Source organism: Harpia harpyja, chromosome 9 (genome assembly GCF_026419915.1).
Source record: "Harpia harpyja isolate bHarHar1 chromosome 9, bHarHar1 primary haplotype, whole genome shotgun sequence".
Lineage (NCBI taxonomy): Eukaryota > Metazoa > Chordata > Aves > Accipitriformes > Accipitridae > Harpia > Harpia harpyja.
The window spans coordinates 6,014,109-6,039,307 of record NC_068948.1 but is presented as its reverse complement, the minus strand read 5'-3'; the positions used below and the strand labels follow the sequence as shown (position 1 = coordinate 6,039,307).

Genomic DNA, 25,199 nt, shown 5'->3' with positions numbered 1-25,199 from the left:
CGCCCTCCGCGGGCTGCCCCCTCCTCGGGGGGCTGCCGGAAGGGTTCCCGCCAACCTCCATTTCCTCGGCGATGGCCATGGGGTGGGTGGGGCGGCCATGAGGCGCCGAGGGGGCGGGAAGGTGGCCGGCAGGGCCGCCCGAGGCCGGCGGCGGGGAGCCGGCCCCGCGCCCGCCTCTCCCCGCGGTGACCTTGGGCGGGCGCCGCGGCCCTCCCCGCCGCGCGGCCGCTCCTTCCCTCCCCCCCCCCACCCACCCCTTTATTTTTTTTATTTTTTATTTATTTATTTATTTAGGCCGCGGGAAGAGTTTGAAGCGCTCCCAGCTCGGAGCGGGGGGGAAGAAGAGGAAGGCCGCTCCGCCGAGCGGCCCCGGGACTTTCCCTGCCGGAGGGCGCGGGGGGTGGGGGGGGGGAGAAGACGGACCCGTCCCGGTCCCCATCCCCGTGTCGTCGTCCCCCCCCTCCCTCGGGGCGGGAAGGTGGCGGCGGGCGGGGTGCGGGGCGGAGGGGAGAAGGGGGGGGCGCCGGCCCCGCCGCCGCCGCCGCCGCCGCGGGGGAGACGCGGCTCCCGGCGCTGTGCGCCCGAGCTGCTGCTGGTTACGCCAGCCCCGCCGCCTGCCTCTCTGCCTCTCCTCGCCTCTGATTCTGCGCACAGCCAGCCCCAAAGCCTGTCATTCTGCAAAACACAGTTTACTCAACAGAGAGAGCGAGTGGGGGAGCGGGAGAGGTGGAGAGAGGGAGACGGCGCGGAGGAGCCCAGTCCCGCAACCCAGCATGGCTTCAGGGGACCTTTACGAGGTAGCGGGGGTGCCGCGGGGCGCCGCGGGGCGGGAGGGCGGCGGGGGGGGGGTGGGGGGGGGCGCCGGCCGGGGCGCCGCGGAGGGCAGCGGTGGCGCGTTCGGGAGCCGCTCCGCGGAGCCCTCGTAGTTGCCGAAGAGCGGAGGAAATCGCCGAGGGAAGGGCTGGGGTGGAGGGGCAAAAAGGGCTGGCGTGTGTGCCGGGGAGGGGGGGGGGGGGGCAGGGATGGAGCGGCTCCCCTCCCTTCCCTCTGCCTCTCTCTTTCTCTTTCTCTCTCTACTTTCCATCGGGCTTGATCTTAGCAGGCCTTGCAAGAGAGAAGGAGGAAGGAGTGAAGGAGAGCGAGAGTTAGCGGTAGGATGGGGAGGCGATCGCAGTGTGATGAGCCCGGAGAGTGGAGAAAGTCCAGGTAAAGTCATCGGCGCTCTGGACGTGCTGAATGTGCAGATTAGTGCGAAAAAATGCGCCTTAGCGCTGCCGGCAGGCGCAGGGATGGAGGCGGCTCTGCGCCCGCTGTGCAAAGTGCAGGAGCCGGCGCCAGGTTGCTTCACCTCGCGCCCGGGGTGCTGCGGGGGCGGCGGGGGCGGCGGCCGGGCGGGCGCGGGGGGCCGCGCCGCGCCCCCGGCACCGCGCCGGGCTGCAAAGTTTGGCGGGGGCCCCGCTCCGGCGGGGCCGGGCGGCCCGGGGTGCGAGGTGGGGCGGCCGGGCGGCGGCGCGGCGCCGGCCCCCGGTCCCGGCGTCCCCGTCTTCGTCCGCCGTCCTCCCCCGCCCCTCCCGCCCCACCGCAGCCCGGCGTGGGGTGTCGTTGTCCCCCCCCCCCCCCCCCCCGGGCCGAGCGGCGATGCATCGGGCGACGGCCGCCCCGTTTCCAGGTCGGGGGCAGGGAGAGGAGAGGGAGCTGGCAGGCGGTCGGCGAGACCCAGCCAAATTTTGACCTCAGGCACCCGGTTCGGATGCCCAAACTGAGAACAAGTCTAGCCACTCTCCCCGTGCCAGAGAAGAAGGAGGGAGAAAGCAGAAATTGAAAATAAGACAGACTGGACCCAGGTGTTTTGCATAGCCAGCTCCAGTCAGTGCGGCCAGGGTGGCAGTCTACCATCTAAAACCGACCAGACAAGGCTGGACGTCCTATGGCAAGCAGCTCCTGGACCGGAGCACCTCCTCAGGCTCCGCATTTCCCGGTGAAATGGCCGGTTGCGTTGTGGTTGTCTGGAGCGCACAGTTTAAGGGCTAGGACAGGAACGATCACCTTCCAGTTGGAACTGTGCACCGATGATTAGGCGCTGCTCAAACATCAGGGTGTGCTTGGGTGTGGAATTGCTGCGGTGGTTCGTTGAACGTGGTTGGACTTACTCTCCGTTTGATGATCTTGATGATCGGCTGTCGGGTCTTAAGTGCAAGAAGCAGAGGATCTGGCTGGTTTCACATAGATGGTTCTTACTTTGTCACGGTCTTTCAAAGTCTTTAACAAAGGTCATGGTTAAGGGATGACATTGCTCTATTAGGACTTGATTTTGCTGAGTGGGACACAGACCGCCTTTCAAGTGAACCGCACTTATGTTCTGCTACGTGGTGTAAAATTATCGGAAGTACATGATGATTCGAATAGTATCGTTGACCTTTTCCCCACCATTTTGCAATATCTGTCATATTACCTTGCAATTTTAAGGATATTGCGTGTCAACTGTATTGCTGTTGTGGCGCCGGCATAGCCAGTGGGAGTTCTGTGAAGAACTACTTTGAACCTGGAAAAGTTAGTGATAAAATTTTGTATTAGTAACTTCTGGGATGCGTAGAGGATCTTTGCCTGGTCTTGTCTAAGTTTTCTTCAGATGTTTGGATTAGTTCTGGAAGGAAGTAAAACTAGTACCTCTTAGGCTAACAGTAGCCATGCTGGTTTAGCTCCTACTCATCATTAAAAAATTCTGCTTTTTTATGATCTTTGTGGTGTTGTAAGACAGTGGCATTTGGCAGTTGGATGTGGGCTGTGCATTGAGTACTGCTGCGTAGCATATGAGTGATGCCGTTCAAGTAGTAACCTGGCATGGAGGTGTTCTGTGAGAGAGCAGACTTCTAACCCAGTTTGCAGTCAATTTTAGGCCCAGTCACCTTGCAGGCATTTGCATGGATGAATGTGGATTGTTAGTACTGTGGTTCAAAGCCTCTGAATCACTTCCTTTCTTTGTTACACCATTTGAACTACTTTTGCTTATCATTGTATAATACGGAAGAATTGTATCCACCAGAACAGGTAAGTGGAAGTATGGCTATTCATTCCTTGTTGCATGAGGTGTTTGGAATATGACCTTCTCGGCTGGTCGTGCTGTAAAATCTTCATCTACTTGTCGGACATGTGGGACAAAGTACGTGCGGGTCTTCGATTATCAATCCATCTACATTTTGCATCTCCACTGTGAAGTTCTCCGTGATGGAGTTCACAAGAAATGTCTAGAAAGCTGAAGAGTTTGTACATCTAGTAGGTAGCAAGTGTGTAGATGGTAGTAGCTTCATTTAAAAAAAGACTCAGCTTTGCCTCCCTGCTCCTTCCCGCTCCAGAAAACCAACTGCATCAAAGGGACACACTAGAAAGCAGCAGTGGTTTCCCACACCAGCTAGCGCGTGAGATGAAGTGCTTTGTGCCTTCAGAGCTGACACCTCCGTTCTTGCTTGGATACATCATCTTTTCTGTCCTCCTGAACAAGTAAAACATTATGTGGATGGCAGGATGACCATTAAACAGTTTCAAGATTTTAGCTTGAAATTCGTTGGGGCTGTTGGTGTAAATAAATAATTTGGGGCTTATGGTGACATTCCAAAGGTATACTACACTCCTGATTCCCCTTTGACTCCATTAGGAATATCTGAGTCCTTCAAGGATTCTTACTGAACTTCAGCAAATAAGACAATAATTACCTCTGCAACTGTGAGTATTTAATACTGGCTGCAAAATGATTTTTGTTAAAGCCAATCATGATCTAGGAGCCATGATAAAGCACATTGAAAAATACGGTCTGTATTACCTATACTAACTTCTCATATTTTGGTGGCACTCAAGAAACTTAAATATAAAATTTTAAGTTTTGGAAATAGATGTGCATATTTATCCTGTCAGTTCATTAATTTTCTACTCTTGTGTTATTTTAAAAGGCTTTTCAACCTTTTAAACTTAAAGATAAATTCAATTAATGTTTATATTGAAGCAAAATAAGATCACAGACAAAATAACTTCAGTGTTTTGTTAACTAGGTGCCTTTTTCTAGTTAGATACGGCTTCTAATCACCTGAAATACCTCCTATTATATTTCTTTTACAACTGTGAAACAGGTACCAATTTATTCTAGAAGCAAAAGAACACCCATTGGGAATTCTGTGTGTACTGGTAGTCAGTTCTGGATTTGTGTATTAGAACCAAGACAGTTTATATCAAAAGAGAGTTACTTCCATTATATGATAGAAGGTAGGTATTAGTTTTTAAGTGTTACTTTAAAGTAAATTTTTTTTTTCCTTTAACAGGAATGCTGTATATATTTTTTGTGTAATTCTCAGGCTATATAAAATACTAGTTTGGCTTTGCTTGACTTCCATGTTCTTATGACTTCAAGCTTTTCTGAGTGGGTGAGAGTGTCATGGAATATTCTTTTTTTTCTGCCCCCCCCCCCCCTCTTTCTCATAAGAGGTAACCAGTTAAATATTAAAGAACTCTGTGTGCATATTCCTTAGAAATAACAAACTGAAAATAAAGGACTTGACAAAAGGGTATTCACAGTGGCCTTCAGTAAGGCAGCCCTATTTTGCTGTATGATTCATATACGCTGTTGGATGTGTTGATAGGAAATCCTCGTTAATTTTGATAACAGACAGAAAGGGTAATGTATTTACGCTTAAATACCAAGTTTGTTGATTCACATTTAAGTTGTCGTCAGTAATTGGAAATAATATTTTGTATTTTCCGTGCACAATTTAGTTCTCAAGTTATCTGAACCCAAATAGTTCGCTCACAAAGGCTCTGGTATTAAAAGTATATGAGATGGCTTTAGAGGGGAAAAAATTCAGTATGAACAGTGCATCTAACTTTATTTTTCCTAGCACAGAGCATCCCGTTTACTGCAATAAAATTCCAGTTTATTGGTGAATATATGAATCAGTTATCAGTATCATAGAGATGCTCATGAAGCTGACTGATGCTTTTTTAATTTAATGTTTTGGGGGTTTATATACAATGAACACAATTAGACATTCAGGGACGATGATGTTGAAATCTAAAGTCTTATTTTAACGTTGTGTCAGATTATATTACAACACCTTAGGTAAGTGATCTAAAGATTATAGCTAAATCTCTGAAGGGGACTGTCACATGCATATATTTCTGGATCACAATAATAAAATCAGTCTTTAAAACTCAGCAGTTTTTGCATTAAAGTGTTGCTCTTTGTGGAAGAGTGACATTTTTAAAAAGGCATCTTCTCACTGAAGTAATACAAGGCCCATGGATAGGAGGCTTGTCCACCATAGTGACAGGTTTCAATTAAATCTTAGTCTGTTTATGCAGCTGTGTAAGAATGAGCTGCAGTTTATTTTAGCTCACGTGATCCACCAGAAAGATAATGTATTTCCAGATGAGTTACAACATCTCCCATTTATACCTGCACCCAGGCACCAGCAAAGTCAAAACTTGAAGATAATAATGGCCCTGTTTGGCCTGCTGAATCTTTATTACCTGTGGAGACATGCAAATCGGAGAGAACATGGCTGAACTTTGGACGCTTGGTCTGATTTGCAGGTGCAGAGTTTAGAAAATAATCTTTGTTTTACAAAGTGAGGAAATGCAAGTTTTTGAGCATTGTGGCTTTCCATCTTGCATCTCTTTCAATGGAGTCACTTTTTAGGAGAGACACATACTTAAGCCTGCTTATTGAACTGGAAAGCAGAGATCTGTTTTTAAAGTATTATTTCACACGTATCTTCTAAGACAGGGGTGACTTGCAAGAAGATGGTTTATTTAAGTAAATGTTCTTATTTCTCAACCTAAATCAACCTCTTTATTGATATAAGAGTTCCATGTTGAAGGAACAAGACTGATTTCACATGCAGAAAACAGTGACTTGAAGTAGGATCTGGGGAATATAGAACAGAGTTAAGCACCTACTCCTTCTGTAGAATGGCAAGCTATGGGTGCAGTGCTGACTTCAGTAATACCAGGCTTGTTCCTACCAGCTAAGCATCTGGTCATCTGTAAGTAACACCTTATTATTTTTTTTTTTTAGTGGAAAAGCTTTACTAACACCTATTTTGAAGAATCGGCTATTTCTCTGTACATTGTCATTGATCTATTATCAAAATCAGTTTTTAGAAGACAACTGTCCTCAAAATAAGGTAACCTGTGAGCAATATTACCCTCAGTCAGTAGAAATCTAGAAATCTTGCTGCCCAATGAAAGTTTTCAGGACTGTATTCCAAATTAGGTGTGATTTGCAGTGCCGACAGTATTCTTCAATCCTAAGTGGGCAATCATCTGGACAATAGATTAAACTGAGGTATAAAGCCAATAACAAAGAGTTAACCTGAGGTCCCTTCTGCCCGGGTCTTGTAGTTCTCCAAGTTAAAGGTACTGAGTGAGTTTCAAAAGCGTAACTGGATAACTCTGGCAATATTCATTATCGTACTAAGAAATTCCAGTGTCCAGCCACATATGGAACATTACAATGTACATAATGACTGTCTTGTTTACCTACAACGTCACTCTGTTACCACGGTTCCAACTTCCTCATTACATTGTAAACTGCTTGGCAGATTTTGGGACACTGCAAACCAATTATTTTCTTATGCATGTTACTGTTTTGTTACTATCTTGGTGAAGTGTTTTATCTGGATCAAGTGTAGTTTATCTCAAGGTACACATCATAAGCATACTCCTGCTTGGAAAGGCTACTGAAAATATACTCTGTATCACTCTCTAAAGCCTAAACACATGCAGTGAAGATTTTCCCACCACCAAAGACACGGAACTTAACATGCTTCCCTTCATTGTCTAGGTTCAGTGTTCATACCCATCTGAAGACTTAAATGGCATAAATTTTTGTAACACTTTCTGAATGACAAATACAGTGCTTTACTTTGGGTTGGTCTTTGATTCAAAATTAAAATCCAGCAATAAACTCATTGTTTACTAACTGTTTCTGAAAGTTATAATATTTACAGAGAGACAGTTCAAATAATGGCAAAATTTAAATGTGGTCTAATATTGAAAGAAATTGCCTAATTATTTTTTTTAAATCAATGGAGTAATTGTGACGGTCAGCTATGCTGTAAATAGCATTTCTTTGTCCATTCATTTGACTTTTAGCAGTATTACGGTTTCTTGGCTCTGTACATTTTCATCAGTGCAATCCCTTTTTGTTGTTCCTCCTTACCCATATATTTTTCAGACAATTTCTGCAGCATGTTTTATGACACTGGCATCCTGACACTGGCAAAAAAGATTAATTAAATATTTAACTATTCCTTGTGTTTAAACTATTAGAAAAATATATCAAACAATTTGAAGTGAAATATTTTCAATGTAGGGCAACTAGTAGTGGGGTATGTTAATGCTGGCTTGCTTTACATTCATGCAAATAAGAATATTCTGGTTTTGACAAAAGGAAAATCGTCCTTTGGGCCTGTTGAATAACAATGTCACACTCTTTGTTTATTATCAAAGCTTTAGACTGGTAATATTGCAAAACTGAAGGGAAATACACTTCAATCTGTTTACTTCTATTACACAGAGAAAATGTAGATTCCGATACTATTTCGATACTGTCTCATCAGTCATAATATAAAATATTGTTGCAAATCTGTTAGGTCTCTAAAAACTTTCACAATAAGTTGATATGATTGACCTGTGTAGGAAAAAAATTATTCTTGTTGGGGCTTGCCAAAGAAGGGGAAATAGGTTGACTCTTGCAGAATTATAAACGGTAGCAGCATGATTGGGAGACTACAATAAAACACTAAAGCAAAAACAGTATTGAAAACATCTGTCAGAAAGACACTTCTCTTTGAAAATAGCAGTTGCCCCACTTGGGCTTTGCTAGATTTCTCACAGACCACCCACAAAACTCGCAACCCTTTCCTTCAGAGGGGCAAAACAGGAACAATGAGGATATTTTGTTCCATAAGGCACTTCGCTGCATTTATTTAGATTTTGTGGGGTTTATTTGAAATCATCTTATAATAATGTAATCACTTACATGTGCTTAGCACCCAATGGATTAAGAAGGGATACAAGGGACTACACACGACTAAGTCTGAGCTCCATTGCACGCAAATTGGTAGCACCTATAAAAAGAAATAGAATCAGCAGATACATGTGAGCATGTCTTGGTTTGGAGAAGAGTTAACAAGAATTTTTAGAGGAAAGTCACATCTCAGAGAACTCTTCGTCAATATGTGGACAAGAATGGCTCTGGCTGGTGTAAATGGATTTTCAAAAAACCTTCTGGTAAGTTCCCACAGGAGCAGCTGCTAATGAAACAAAGCTGTGGTCCAGAAGGGTTGGTCATCTCTTAGACTACCTGGTTCACAGAGAGGAAGCAATGAAGGGTAGTTATGGTAGAGTGTCCAAACGTCAGTACTGGGACCTGTGTTGTACAGCAGAACCATCAATTATTTGAAAAGAGTCGCATTTACTGCTGATAATGTATAGATTATTATTAGCATTGTCAAGAGAAAGGTTGACAGTGAAGAGCTGGATGAGAGCAGCTGAAATACAGTGTTTATAAATGCAAGCTAATGATCAAAGGAAAGATAATCCTGACTATACATGCATAATAATGAGCCCTGAAGAAGCCATTACTATTCAGGAGAGATCTTGGAATCATTGTGGAAAGTTTTTGGGTGTGTCTACATTAGTATTTTAATTTGGATCAGATGCGTGCTTTTGAAGTGAATCTCCCTGTGATCCCCATCTACCACACCTCCGTTTGCATCACAGAACTGTCTTGGAGAGCAGTGACCACACTCCCTTCTGGTGAAACTAAACCAGAAAATGCATTGCAGCTCCTAATGAGCATCCAGTCCATGGGACCAGACTACTGTTTATCAGAGGTAAACCTCAGGCAAAGAGAATTTTGGGTGTTATTAAAAAAAGCAATTGCGAATGAAATGGAAGATGATCACCGTCACATCAGTGGGGAATACCGTTGTGCTTCCACGTCTGCCATACTGCACCCACTTCAAGAGGAACACAGAACTAGAAATAATGCAGAGAAGGGCTAACAGGGTGTTGCACAGTATGGAATGGCTGTCAGTGAAAAGACACCTTATGACAACTTTCTGGCTGGCAGAAGAAGTGATCGAGGAAGATATGAATGGTATGGAAAAAAACAAATGGGGGGTGATTAGTTAATTCAGTGATGAATGCTATTTCTCATTGCACAAGAAAAGGCATGCAGCAAATGAAACGATTAGGCAAATAACTGAGACAAAGGAGGTACTTCTTCACAGTTATTTAAATCTTGGAACTCATTGCCATGGGATGTTGTGGAAGTCAGAACTGTAAATGGTTTCAAAGAATGGTAAAACAGCTTCTTGGAGGATAGATCCCTTTATACCTTTCAGCACAAAAAAAATCTTTAAACTGCTAATCACCAGAAGCTAGGAGGGTAGAGCAAGGGCAGCACTTACTCTACAGATGCTATTTCCTAAGCATCCAGCACTAATTTCTATTAGAATATGCAACATGTTGAGCTAAGTGGACCTTTAGTCTGACCTCATATGGCAGTTCTTAGTTTTGTACTTACTACAGTCATTAAACAAACGTAGGTGTTGACTAAGACATTGATACAGTCTGCAAAGATTGCAAACATACTTGCCTTACAAGTTGTATTCTGGTATTCTAATTGCTAATCGTTGTCAGTTAGTATCCTTGCAAACTAAAGGACAAATCAGAATAGTGGATTCAGTTTCCAACAAAGAAAAAGTCAGTTTCTCTTTTAGAGAACTCACAGTCTAGACTTCTAACAAGATGCAACAGGTGGTAGAAGCAAACAAAAGAGTAGAAGAAGGGAGGAGGTGATGAAGTAACATTGAATCAAGCATGCATAATAAAAATGAAGTTTTGGCACATAGCCGTAGCTCTGGCTAATAACTGGGGTAAAAGGGAAAAAGATAAGCTAGAAAACATTTGAGTAAATGCATGGAATGAGGCAAATGATCAAGTCAGTATTATTAGAAAGTTACATTAATGTAATAAAATGTTTCTGATGGACAAAACCAGCTTTCTCCTATGAGAAAAGCATTTCAGCATCTAAAAGGGTTTATCCACAACTTTTTGCTGTATTTACATTTTTGGATGGTCTTCATAGGCTTCCTTAATGCTGTACAGGGTTGTTAATACACATTTATCAATCTTTAAAGGCCTTACCTGAATATACATTTAAAAGCTACTAACTTTTAACAAACCCTTCAAGTTGCTATTGCATTGGGTTTTTTTCCAGAAATGGTGATTACTAATATACTGAAATATAAACGGTCTAATTTCTAACTGACCAGCTCAACTTGTCAAATTCTTTCACACACACAAAATTAACTTTTTTTTCTGACATCACTTCACAGTCACTGCAATGAGCAGTGGTATTGAAAACTGTTCTCGGATGTCAGGCTAACTACGAAGGAGAGAGCTTTGTTTATACATCTTATTAGTCTTAGTAATAAGAGAGATATTACAAAATAAAGTGTGACATTACAGTTTTTTAAAAGACTACTTTGTAAAATTTGTTTGACTATGCTGATGGACTTCCCTTTAAATGTTATGCAGTTGAAATTTGCTCTAATAATATTTTTGAAACTGTTAAATCATTTCCCTTTTTGGAGAAGGGACTGTTTTGCAAAACATAAAATCACATTATCCCATTAATACACCTGATGAATTTGTCTTTCAGAAATCTTCTCGCGATAGGGTTCAGGTGTTTTAGCACAGGAAATCTGACAGCAAAGGTGCTGGGGAATTCCTGCTAAATACGGTTCACATGGAAAGAAAATGCACAGTAATGCTCACTGGGCTCACAGATGGATTCTGAGACTCTTAGACTGCGAAGATGTTGATCACAAAGTTTTTTGGTGATTAATGTAAGGGAGGAATAATGGACTCCAGTGCAAACGTAAATGCATGAATTTAGGACGACACAGCATGAGAAGACCTTCTTTGATGAGAAGTGACTGAACTTAATCTCTACCTAAGCAGAGGAAGTAGCAACCTTTTAGGTTCAGCAGTGGTACAACGTAACAGTATAGCTTCAAATTAAATAGGAGTATGACTCGAGTATCAAAATCCATGCAGGGACGAGGATGGAGACTTTCTGGCTCCCAAATTAAGTACTAGGAATTACTGGGAAAACTACATTTATGTACTAAAATGCCTTCACATGACTCCTAGGGGAAATACCCTGCAAGTTCTTGAAGGAATAAATACTGGCTGATAAGGGGCAATTAAAACTTTGCGATTCAACTGTAGAAACTGGAAGCAAGACTGTATTAGAGTCTGGGTACACAAACTCAAGCTTTTCACAATCCAAAAATGTGAAAAGTTGAAAAGCAGCTTCCACCCTTGTGTAATTAAACATTACCACTGGTTCATAATATTCTTCTGTGCTGAAATGTCAGAACCAATGTACTATAACAGTCAGAAGAGGAGATGGTAGAGATGATGAGGAACGTGACAATGTTTTATCCAAGTAGTCACAATTATATACCTAATACTACTAAATGCTACAGATTAGTACATAATAGTATACAGTATTTGTATAGTCAGCAAAATACACCGTAGTATGGGAACAGTGATAAAAGTAACAGGAAACTGAAAGAAGCAATAGATAACAGCTTCGGCTCTTTGGCAGCAGAAGAGGTGAATTTTTTTTTTTTTTTTTTTTTTTAGTTTGGGGTTTTTTTGGTTTTGTTCTTTTTTTTTAGTTTTTACAGTGGAAATGCAAAATGACTGCTTTTCTGTCTTTATATATAAAAAACAAAGTGTGAGACAGGCAATTAAATAAAAAATACACAATTCAGGTTGCAAAATTTATTCACACTGAATGTCCCATTACTTACCTTTATGGCCTGATAATGTCTTATGTACAAGAGCCTAATCATCTGTGCCCTGATGATACATAAAAGATGCAACAGAAACACCCAAGAAAACTGTGTTTGATAATGTATTTTTACATATACCAGGGAAATAGCAGCTCTTTTACTTTACACCCACAGAAACACTTATGTTTCTTAATAAAATAAAAAGGGTGAGGCCCTTGGCCAGCTTTTATGGCCTTCTCACTGCTGCATTTTATTTGCTTCTTGGTGTCAAGAATGGTAATTGTCAGTTAACTGTGGGAATCGTGGGTCTCAGAGCAAAATTGTTTGGCATCACAGAGCTGAGCAATGCCTTCAGAGCCCAGGTGATTTGGATCAGCTCCTTCCTCTGACTTTCCTTTGGTTTAGAACCTGCTGTAGCATTTTGTACATAATACTGGTATGTTAGTACTTTTAGGGAAGCTGAAGTATAAATACACCGTCAGACTACGCGGCAGGCGGGCTGCCTGTGTGACCTGACAGCAGTTAAGGAGTATCGGAGTGCTCTGCTCCTCCCATGTCCTCACTCAGCAAAGGCTGTTCCTGTTCCCATTCGGAGCCATTGGAAGAAGATTCATCCACCGCCCTCCTGCTGTCTTCCCCGCTGCCTTCTCACCAGCTGCAAATAACTTCCAGTGCCTTTCCCATGCACTGGCATGCATTTGCATCAGATGGCAGATTAAAGCAGGAATGCCAAGGTGGCCTTGTCATCTCTCCCTGCTGACTAAGGCTTATGCAAACAGTATGCTGTATGGCATTTATCAAGTGGATCAAGATAACAAAAATTCCAAGGAAGCTCCAAGGAAGACACCCTTTTTTTTTTTTTTCATTGTATACTTCACAAGCTTTGAATTATTATACTCATCAATCTTTTGTTACACTGATAGAATGAACTTTCACTGAAGAACAGCATGGCTTAACGCATGGACTGCCTGTTGTAGTTCATAATCTTGCATGAACTGTTGTTCTTGCTGCCTTAGAAAGCTTCAAGGAATTGCTAGAAGAATTGATGGAAGACTGCTGTTTCTCCCAATTGAATAACATGTCCCCTAGCTTTGTCATGAGCACCACAAAGGATGCCGGATCTTTTTCCTGCATTGTTTGACCATCCTACGCGTTGGCTTTCTGACGTGATATTACTTATAGTATTTCTAGTGAGTGTCAGTGATACCACATTTCTCACTCTCAGAAGTTGTATCAAGTATTGCAGGTGTGCATGGTTACTACTTATTGACAAGCTACCGCGGGCTGTGATTTGAATTGTCCTGCAACTGTGCTGCTGTTATTTTTTTGTGCTTCATCCACTCATATCAAGTACCACTGACAACCTGCTCTATTTAGAAGACAAAGGCAAGTCTCCTTTTAATGTGAACTAGACCTTCTATTTGTACCATGAATGATGAAGTAGTTTTCCTCCCATCCTATTAATTGCTGCTCTTGTAGCCTATTTAGTATACAGGGACAAAAGTCTTGCTTACTATCAATTAAGATGTGTAAACTACTCTTTTATTTTGGATATGCAATCTGCATTGCTGTTATATCTTAGAGTATACACCCCTTGATTTTCTACAGTCTGTTTCAAGATATGTGTCCAAAGTACAGTTTACAAACCAAGGACAACATTCTTTAATGCTGTTTTATCCCCAAGCCACAAGGCAGAAAGAATTCCTTAGGTAACTGAAATAATTTCTGCCTTAACATAACACTTCTGTAAAATTCCTAGCTCAGAACAGCTGTAACAGAACTTTCCCTAAACATCTTTCTTACTTCATGTCCAGCTGCCTTTGCTCCTATTACCACCAAAAGACAGCCATTCTAGTAATCAAAAGTTGCAGTCTAATGGCAGTTGATGTTTCAAAGTGCAGGGCTACGCACTGAGGATGTTGTTTAGTACTGAGAATCACAAAGGTATGTTTTGGATGTGTATTTAAATGCATACGCTTTTACAGGCATCGAGGGGATATCTGGGGATTGCCTACAGATATTTAGTATTTGATACATCACTTATTCAAGATTTGGAAAGTACTTGAGTAGTAAGCCTCAGGGTTAGCAGAGGAACTGCGTGATAAGCTTTAGATCTCACAGAACTGATAGCAAGACCTACCTTTTCATTCCCCCTCTGATGACACAGTAGTGTAATAGGGCTTTGCAGTGACAGATACAGTGTAACTGAGGGAGACAGAGGAGGAACCATGGCTGTTTTACAGTCACTTTTGGGTTTGGTTTTTTTTTTCTTTTGAAGTGACTAGCCTTTAGCTCCATTTCTGAGAAGGTTACTTGAACCTCTGACTCAAACAGAGACATCTCTGAATGGGGTAAACCGGTAGCTGCAGCACTTCTGGGACAGAATCTGCAGACTGTTAGGAGCGCGTTCCCCTTTGCAAACATGGTGGCAGCTGCTTTCGATCTGTGGCTTCTTGCTGCTATTGTGTGAGGGAATCACACTCTCTGAGTTTCAAGAGCCACAACAGAGAGTAAGTAAAGCTGTGGCTCATTTAGGACTGGGTGTTATTTTAATGAGCTTAATAAATCCTATATAGGACTGAGAGTTTCTTTGGATTTCTCAGTCCTGCAAAGAAGCGCTCCTAGGCTGACCTTTGAGCCTTGTACGCTGTAGAGCTCTGAAAAACTGCACCAGTTCTATGCTGCACCAATTTCAGCAACATCAGCAACCCTACTGTAAGTAGCTCACCCGCTTTAGCAGCTGTTTTCAGCATCAAGTTGATCAGACTTCTCTGACCGGAGCGTAAATGACATTGTACTGCAAATGGCTTTCACTGCCCCAGGTCACCATGTTCACAGATGTTCACAGAAGTCCAGGAGCTCCATACTCAGGTAGAAGCAAACTGATTTGCTTTGTGAAATAAGTACTCGCAGAAGATAAGGAGTTGGCATTTTTTTTAACCAAACTCATCATATGAGTTCGTTTCATCACATGAAACATTCATGAATGTTAATATTGTTCTTGTAAAACATGAATGGCAAGGGTGGACACTGACCTTCAAAGGGCAAAATTCATTGCAGCACCATTTATCTTACTTTTAGCAAAGCAGGATGGAAGATCTCCTAAGTTATTAATTCTACAGTCATGGCTATCAACTTCTCATTACAGTCAGCCATGTCATATAATCACTGTCATCAAAAGAAATGGATATCTGGATCAGACTCTGTCTTACAGTGAGCAGGGTTCTCACCCTTTCCTCCTAAAGTTAAAGGTTGCTTCTGGAAAGGATTTCTAACATGTATCATAGTGGTTAGGACTGAAAATGCACTGGAGGAAAGACTCAGCCAGCCAGCAAACTCTCAGGCCTTCTCTGCAGAAAAAACATTCACCACAGAAACCTAGAAATGAGTCAGGGTGATGAACTGGTATAATTTTAAACAAAAAGTACTATCACACCTATTTTCTGGCTACAGTACAGTTTTATTAATGGACGTGTATTGTGAATCATATATTCTTGGACAGTCTGCTTTGGAACACTCAAACTAAAAAATTACTTTTATGAAATTATTCCAGTGTGCTTTAATACCAAAAGCTGAGAAATACAGTAGGTATACCAAGAAAATTAAAAGCCCTAGGGCTAAATATTTTTATAAAAGTCATTTAAAAAACAGAACTTCAACTAACCAACTTGACCTTGCTCATTACAGTGCTGGAGAGATTTGGTTGTGCATAGCTATGAGTATAGCACTGTTTAAATAACATAACAGAATCTACCAGTGGTGTAATGCTTTGTGATTTCTACTAAGACAAAATCTATAGCTTTTGACTCAGATGATTAGGGAAATGTCTGATATACTAGGTTCTGCTGTCACAGGAACATAATTTATGTACATTAAAAAAATTAATGCTATCCTACTATTTGGTAAAGCTATCTTTCCCTTCCTTTTTTATGAAGCCTTTTGAAAAGCTTTTCAGGTATCTAAAACCAAAAGATACCTGAGGGTCTGGCCCTTAAGTGAAAATATTCACAACTTTCCAGAATGCTCATGGTACAAAAGGTTGGGGCTCTCTTTCAGGGAAATGAAGGCATCCTGGAACACAACAGGATTGCTGTACCTTTCCTTATGATGTATCTGTGCTGCTCATTTTTGTGCGTGTGTAGCTCAAGAAAGTAATAAATCTCTCATGTGACATATGGATAAGGCAGTCACTTCACCAGCAGGGACATATAATTTAGGCAGTATGTACAGTGATCTCAAGATCATTCCTAATCCCAAACCGCTTGTTCTACTCTGAAGGCTCTTAAGGCACTTCCTCTGTGCTCAGCCCTGCTCCATGCTCTTCCCATCCCATCCCTTCCCTTTGTGCTGCTAGTGGAATTTCCCTGGATGTTGCTGGCCTTGTCTTTGGGAAGTCATCCGGCAGCCCTGCAACCCCTGCTGCCCATCTCCGGCTCTCTGGCACCCCACTGCCTCTCTCTGCTGCCTCCACGCATAGGAAAGCCTGGAAAGTAAGACAGGTTGTCCACAGCTGAGTCCACAGAAAACCTGGCTTCAGAATTAAGCTCAATATGTACAGCTTTCCTGTAGGCTACAAAAGTATTATAAGGACAGGGAAGTGTAGCTTAAGTACTTATCACTGAATGAAAATCTCATTCATACTCAGCTGCCCTGGACCAGTGAGCTCATGTACCACTAATGCAAACTACTGACTGAATTCACCCCATGGAGTGCCCTGATCTCTAAAATGCAGAACTGGGTTATTTTAGTAGAAATTGATTCACTAGTCATGAATTTCATTTGAGAAAATCATGTAATTTTTGGTTTGCTCTCTGCTCTAAAGTGACAGCAGTTCTTTTACATACCCCAACAGTCTCGACAAACTATTTAATAAGTTTGAGGTTGAGAAGAAAATGCTGTTACTTCTGCATTTCCCACAACACAGTTGATGGTGAATCACTTGTGCCTAGTGAATGGTTTCTCACGTCAGCAAAACCAAGTCCTTCCATATTTTCGGGCACATGTATCCAAAGGATACTAATCCTTTGGATAAAAAGACTTGAATGTACTTTACTATGGTAAAGAAATATACAAACCAGTAAACTCAAAGCATTTAAACTCTTTCCTTACATTTGATTAGTGCTTCATATGCCTGCTTTCAGAACATTCCTAAAGTGTTCTGGTTTAATTTGTTTAATTAGTATTTTTGAATTCATAGCATGTGGTTTTAAAAAACCCAAACACTGAAAATGTAATTTTTTAAAGGTAGATTATTACATTTTTACAGCATGTGTAACTTTCATATATTACTTCTTTTTAAGGTTTTGCACTTACATAGTATTATGATTCTAAATAAATTCAAATAAATAATTAGCACTTGCATTTTTCACACACGAATGAGGATATTGTTGTCTTGTTTCAGAAAGGGTACAGATTTATGTGGATGTAAAGCAGTTTGTAGACAGATGTGGGTAATTATATAGTTGTGTGCGATGATCTAGTATAGCACAGGGGAAAACTGTTCTCTTTGCCCATATGACTGAACACATGGGTACAGATTTAAGACAATAAGCAGTAAACTTTTTGCGTAGCAGGAATAAAACTGGGGCACAGAACTGAACACTGCACATCTTCCTTACATTTAATTTTTCCTTTTTCTTTAGTCAAAATTGTGCCATCTTTAAGAGATGCATTATTTTCTAAGCAATAAAACAAAGAAAATAAGTGATGTATATTGATCTGGTGAATGCACTTATTATAGTCCTGCACTTCATAAAAATGGTCTCCCTCAAAATTACATGAAATAACATGAATTTGAACTTCAAACACAAGTGGTGAACCCTAACACTTATGATGAAATTTTAGAATATGGCTTCTGAAGCAGCTACAAAATTTTAGACAGAGCCATCACAGAGCACCCAAATCTTACAAAACTTAAAGAAATATGGAGACCATCTGTTCGGTTAGCTGCAAACCACTTTGCAGGATTTAAGGTCTAGAAAATGAAGTTAGCTAACAGAGATATAAAAGGCACCAGTGGCTGGAAGTTTACCATTCATAAATTAGAAATGAGATGCACTTTTTAACATTAAGGTTATAGCATTTTATTTATAGCACTTAGAAAGATTCACTAACAAACAGCAGTGGTGTACTTTCTGTGAATCACTTCAAATCAAGATGCAATGATTTTCTAATAGATGTTGTTTAACTAAATCAGAATTTGGGACCTTGTGTGGAACTGCTGAATGAAAAACATTCCTGTGTAACCCAAGACAGGCTAGATGGATATAATCGTCCCGTCTGGCTTTCAAATCTGTGAATCTGTGGGCCTGTAAGTAATGTCATGACAATTAACTAATCAAGTCTGGGCCATCATACTGAAAAGGAACATAGGTTGCTCTTAAATGGAAGTGGCATTGGTACTTCTTTGGTGCCAAGGTATAGAAAAGTTATTCTAGATCTGTATTGTAGGGTTTTTTTCAGAATGTTATCAAAACACTACATGCTGGAAAGTTCTATAACCATAGACTAATCATTTGTCAAAAAAAGAAAACTTTGATGACATTGAAAAAATGCTGTGATATCATATGTCATTCATTCTGGAAGTTCACTATTATTTTAATAGTTTCCTATTTTTCATTTTTAGACTATACTACACAATAAACACCTAAAATGCTAGAAAGCTCAAACTTGCAGAGTCTCTTTCACCATTATTATTAGAAAATCTGATGAACGGGATATTATTAGCCTTTTATTTTAAATAGTGGTTAAAAACTTACCAGTTTTAAGAAAGGCATGGTGACCAACTGTTCAAGAATGAGTTATAGTGTGTAAATAAACTATAACGTGCGTATCACTCTCATGTAGCAGGAATTTTCGGTACCATATACTGTAACAAATAATAAACTATTTCAGACCCTAAGTCCTTAGAATTATAAATTTTCTCACTGTACATGCAGCATATCTAGATTATCACAGAATGCCATGCATTGAACAATGCCTACAATTACTTACATAATTAGATTTCATATTGCTGACTTACGAGTCCTGTAACTAGATGGGCATCAGACAGGGGAAAGAACCTAGATCCTAAAATACAAACTCTGGGGTAGAAGAGAGCTTGAAAAATCTCTTTGCTCTCTAAATATCTACCATAAAAGAACTGAAGCCAAATAGATTTTTATGTTGAAGAAAAAATGCAGTTATGTTCCTTACACAAAACTGAAGTCACTTATTGATTAACTTGGACAGGACTCTCCACTGTTAATACATATAGTGTTATGAAGGGTTTAAAAAAATAAGAAAGTACATCACCAAACAATTGAAAGTGGAAAGATTTCAGACATTTTGGTTATCTTGACTAAAAATGATTTCATATTATATGGCCATCAGAGGAGGTTACTGAACACCTCAGAGTGTTCATCTGAGTAAGAAAAATTTCCAGCAAAATGTAGGAGATGTACAGGTGATTTATACACTTTGTTCTCCCTTACTGTCACCTTCAGAAGACTCTTTCTAGCCATTTAGAGAGAAACTGAAGAACGTTCCATTCATTTTTCCCCAGTGGCTGTCATCTAACTAGCATATATCCTTACATGTGTTGTAAAATATCTCACATTCCCTTTAAAAGTAATTCACAGGTGGGAACTTGCCTTTTAAAATCTGCAGTATTTGTAATTGTGTACATTAACATAATCAAGAAGGCAGAAATTGTAAAGATAATGTAGCATACGGTACTGCATGTGTTGTATTTGCCCTGTATTGCACAGTGCATATTCTGAATACTGCATGTGACATTCAACAGCCAAGGGCAAGGTCTTTTCCAGAATAACACTGAATTTTTATACTGCAAAACTAACATCTTTGTCTTTGGGGCACACTAAGCAATCATTAGCACTGATCTGACAGACACTCTATACTAGATTTTGTGATTAACATATTCTGACCATTTGATTTTAAGAACAAGTAAAACATTATGGCACACTACATATTAAAGGAAAGTGCTCACTGCTCCAAGCTCCACCTGTTATGCTGTTAAATAATAGTAATGATCATTAGTATCCATTTAGTAGCCTAGATTTGCATGGTGCTTTGTAACTATGAAAATAACATTTCAGAGTAGTAATTGGGGAAATACATAATCTCTAGGGAAATTCTCTGATCAGTTAAACTGTCAGTTTGTTTAAATCCTTCTTCCATGGCCACCTGAAGTTTCTTGTTTCCTTGGAATTAAACTAAAAAGTTTAACTATGTGCATATCATCTTGAAATCTTCAAAACAAAATACTTTCTTCTTCTTCTCTAGAAGACAAGTTTAGTTATGTTCTAGATACCTTATCAAGTTTAGTTAATATCCCTAAAAATATTCTAAAAGAATGAGGTTTATGTTCCTTCATTAGGCTACAGTTGGCAAGCAGAATAAAAGCAATACTTTCCCCAATATTTATCAATATTTCTGTTGAAGTAGTAAGAATATAACACTCCTCCATCATGTGTGTTACTGTTTATTTCTACGTTATTTTTTGCATGTATGCCTTTGTACACAACTGCTCTTTGGAGAAAAAGAAAGGTTGATGTGTGATCAGGAATTCCTTATGTAATTCCAAAGCCATCTAATCCAGGTTATTCTTTTTCCCAGCAAAAGGAAATGTATATTCATTTTATGAGTCTCTTACCACTCCCGAGTATGCTAGGAACCTCTTGGTCTCATCAGGACATTACACTGCATAATCTACTACAAAACTGCTAAATACAAGCAGCAGCTAGCACAAATACTAAATGCAGATATTCAGCACAAGTTAATCCTGGGGTTTTTTCCTATTTTTATATTGCTCACTAGGTTTCAAAACAAATTTGCTTGATCAAGATTTTCATGTTGTAGACTGCTGTACATAAAAATTATTTCAATGCACCTTTCCCATTTTCAACACCTGGTCTGAAATCACTTTACAGAGAGGGTGTTCTTTTCAGATAAGGCACATAAAAATGAAGAGAACAGCTGAGGCAGTGAGGAGGGCTAGAAACGGAAACTCAGACTTTCAAGCCCCATCTAAGCATCCTGTCCTACAGAGCATTCTGTTACTATCTTAGCACAAACCTCCAGGATAGGTACAAGAAATACAAGTGTATTTTTATTAGCATGTTTCATCTTATCTTTGTGGTAAATGTATGGTAACCTATCCCTCTTATCCCTGTCTTTAATTCCTTCGTATTGGATGAAGAGCAAATGTATAGTTGCTATCATGGAGCATGTTGTATGTTCACACCACAACTTAGCACATTCCTTGTTCTGCTTATACCATAAATACTGAATGTTCATACAAACACTGAAAACACACTGCATAATTACTTCACAGTGTATCTCAGTATTAAAAAATGTTCATTTAATGACTAAGAAAACCTTTTTAACCTTGTCATCAGCTGACCTTGGTCCTAAAACTCATCTCTCCCTTGTACGTTTTAGAGAGTAGATTGCTCTTGCCATATGACCTGAAAGTCAACAAACCCTGATGGTATCAGGTCAAGGAAAGAAGAAAGTTCGGAGTTGCTTGTGGGAAACTCCCAGCTACCTGGTAAATCTAAACTCAGCTTAACTGAGTCAGTTCATACACCCACTTCCACAGATTGCATAGAACTCAGTTTTCCAAATGGAGCTGCTTTTCCAAGTGGAAAAGAATTAATAAAAAATCAGTAAATATTTTAGGCAAAATTTATGTATCGTATGAATCAGAGAATAATGTAGTTTGGAAGGGACTTTTGGAGATCATCTGATCCAACCCCTTGCTTAAAGCAGCACCAACTTAATTAGGTTACTCAGAGTCTTGTTCAGTCAAGTTCTGAGTTATCTCCAAGGATGGATATTCCACAGCCTCTCTGGACATCTGTTCCAGCATTTGACTACCTGTATAGTTTGTGCTAGGGATGATGGCGAGGACATCAGAAGATTATCATGGACTCATTAGAATTAGAAGACTAATTAGGTGAGAGATTCATAAGAGTCTCTAACAACTTATTAGCCATTTGTTAAAACTCCTTTTTGTAATTTCATGAACCATTTGCAAGTGGGATCTTAGTATTAAATGTGACCCACAGGTTTCTTATACTAAAGTATGAACTTAAGCTTCCATTCATAAAGTATCTGGAAAACAGTATGGGTGCTGGAGCACCTATGTATGTTGGTCTCTGCACTAACCGTCAATTAATAACAAGCAGACAGCTGCAGCCTTCCACAGCTTCAGTTTGTGACTGGCATCGTGCCACGGAGAGAACATACACTAGCCTAATCCCAGTGAGACAAATGTAGGGAATAAATCTCAGAAACCCTACTTTTATAAAAATATAGTGCCCCATTCTACAGAGGCACATGGAACAAAGCCCTTTGCCACATCATTGCTGTAAATGCATCCAGGAGCAGCTGAGGTATTAATACAACCGCCAAGTTAGGAATCTGACTAACAAATACATGGAAAATTTCCTCAGTAATATATTCACTACTCACATATTCAATACTGCTTCGAGCACAGACATTTCTAAATGGTTCCTCAGCTTCATCAGAGTTCCAGTCTCACCCTGACGCCTGAAACATCTGCATCATCTATCAACAGAAAGAGAAGATAGCCATCAGCATTGAGACGTGGCACATGCCTCCACAGTAACCCTTGCAGTGATTTTGAGCAAGATGGCAAGATCTGTACCTCTCCACCAGAGAAACCCCAGTGGTGTTCCTTGGGACCACCCTGAAAGGAGTAATGGATTCCAGTCTATAGCAACCCCTATGGCTGGAAGTGCTGCCAACGCTTGGCTGAAACCCTATCATCGGGAATAATGACAATCTAAAAGGACTCGGGACTCATCAGTTAACACTTCCTTAGCTTGTGTGAATTGCCAAGGCTGAAACAGGATTCACTGAGGTCAAGGAATGGTGACCATCTGTTGCCGAAGTCAGCTTTCCAGAGGATCTAGGGCCTCGGGACAGCAGAAGGGTAACCTGTGATGATTGTCTCCTCGGCAGCACGCTGCTCTGATAGCAGCTCCTGGAGGACTCTGCCACTGCCAGAGGAGTTTCACAGTAGCATGCGGCCAGAGCCTGCCACGCAGTGTTGTGTAGTCAGTCTGACTCACTGCAGACATTTGTACAAGCACAGATGTGTTAATGCCTTTCATCCACACTGTAAGCAAACACCCTCCTCACACAGAGTCCATGTAATTGCTCCAAAACACACTCTTACGTTATATCAATGAATATGCTTTTATGCCTTTGCATCTCCACGTTTAGAGCACCGTCCCCACTTTTTAAATGCAGATTTCTAACTAGCTGCACTCTCATATGATTTAAAATGCATCCATCTGATGAACGCTGACAGCTTTCATAACTGCCTTTACCACTATCCATAAGATAGTTTGTTCCTTCCAGGCACCAGTAGTAAGTTGGTTTTACATTGGACAGAATTCAGATCTCGAACACAAATTAAATCTGCAGTGAAAACCAATGCAATAATTGAGGCCAGAACTTGGCCTACTGACCCTGCTCATCTGAATGCTATTTCTGAGGGGATAATGGTGTATTATTCTTCCTTTTTGACAATTACTCCTTCACAGATAATTTTTGAAATTTTATGTCCCATTTTTCTGTGATGTTGCACTGGTATCCTGGTTACTTACTTGTATAATTCTGTGCTCCTATCATGCCATTATAGTTGCCTAAAGCATGTTTCTTTATTCCTTTTTTCTGCTCTGCCTTTCTTTTTGGCTCATTCCTATATTCTGCCATCACATTAGCTTCATTTGTGTAACCAAGAAAATGAAGAATTCTACTGAATTCTGAAAGAAACCTTTGTGTTCCATTACTTCTCTTATTATCTCATTACTTTACAAACTGCTACTTCAGCTTTTCACTCAAAGGATCGCCTCTCAACCTTCTATATTGTACAAAGTTGTCTATTTTTAGCCCTTTCATTCTAAAACCTATCCCTGCATAGTATTATTCACAAATTTGACTGTTACTACCTTTGCTATATGGATGCTCCAAACCAGTTGCCTCCTATTCTAGTTTGGATAGAAAGCATGAAATGGATATAAGATTTATCCTTCTGACATCTCCTTACCCCTGTCCAGCCATTCATATAACATGGACAGAGTTCTTCATTTTCTTCTCCCTCCTGTCTCAGTGATGGGGGAGAGATTACCATCCTTCACGTTCAGGCCTGTAAGCTGGGAATTCTTTTTGACTTGCTGCTCTGTCAAATATGTATTGATCATTTCAAAAATATTTGCGTCTCCCTATGTACAGTAGCTAGAAAACACATACTGTCACTGGAAATTCTTTACACACCGTACCCAAAAATTGCTATTCCACTTCCCATATCTTGGAGTAGCTACCTAATACATGCTCTAATTGTGCATTTGTCCTGTTTTCCAACACAGAGCCTTAATTTTTACCAAGCTATCATTTCAATTCGGAGCATGTTCCTTGAAAATATCTGCAGAGCTACTACATTGTCCTCTTTCAAAGATCACTGTAAAATTCACTTCCAAAACTTTGGTAAGGAGAGTGTGTTGTACAATGGCCACTTAGACTGAGCAGTAGTATCACCTTGTAGCCCCTTCAGTGTGCTGTACCCTCCTGTTGTCTCTCATCTGCTCCCTGGCGTGTAAGCTTTGCAAAGCCAGCAAGCTGCCCTCGGACAATTCTCCTGAGTTGTCACACTTAAGTTGGTAAAGCCTCTCTGAACAGCTAAAGCTCATGCTTACATTGAAATCCTAAGTACGCAGCACCTATGGAGACCAACGAGTGACGAACAGCTCCCCAAAACCTAGGCTTTCACTTCTTTGTGCTCAAGTTTACCACTTTGCTGTAAAAGGGCTAAGAAAATATTTTTCTACGTACCACACAAGAACATGTGGTTTATTTTATGACAGTCGTACCAGTAGCATTTGTAAAGCAGTGAGTCACCAAGTGGTAGTACAGCAGAGTAGTTCAAATATTTATTTATACTGTATTATAGCTGAACCTTTGTATTTTTTTTAATGTGGAATCTTCACTTCTGGCTAAGCTTTGGGATGGATGTAAAAGTGTTCAGCTGAAGTCCAGGCCTTGATTTGAATCTGGATGAAGCCCATATGTTAGAGAAAAAGACTGAGTGAACTGTACAACACAACACTAAAATAAGCTAAAACTAAACAAGGTAAAGGAGGACAAACTGCAAATGAACATAAAAGAAAACAGCATTAATTTTTTTCTAACGATTTCACGTGCAGCTTTTATGTAAATTAATTCCTTCCTGCATTTCTGGACTTGCTTTATGTTGGTGAAAAGCACCTTTAGTGATAGTCACATCACTTTGAGCAACCTGGTCTA

The 25,199-nt window shown here is 40.6% G+C and overlaps 1 protein-coding gene across 4 annotated transcripts in view; it reads left to right on the top strand.

The window, feature by feature from the left end:
* The first annotated feature begins 511 nt into the window (after positions 1-511).
* CDYL2 (chromodomain Y like 2) overlaps positions 512-25,199 on the top strand; it is a 61,389-nt gene continuing 36,701 nt past the window's right edge. Inside the window, exons 1-2 of one of the 4 annotated variants that reach the window (XM_052795638.1) lie at positions 512-797; positions 1,103-1,206. Coding sequence is in view for 1 of the 4 variants with exons in the window: in XM_052795635.1 (XP_052651595.1) it covers positions 774-797 (24 nt within the window). In the remaining 3 variants the exon portion in view is untranslated. Of the gene's footprint in view, positions 798-992; positions 1,207-25,199 lie in introns of those variants that run through there. The other 3 variants (XM_052795637.1, XM_052795635.1, XM_052795636.1) reach the window with 3 other exon arrangements.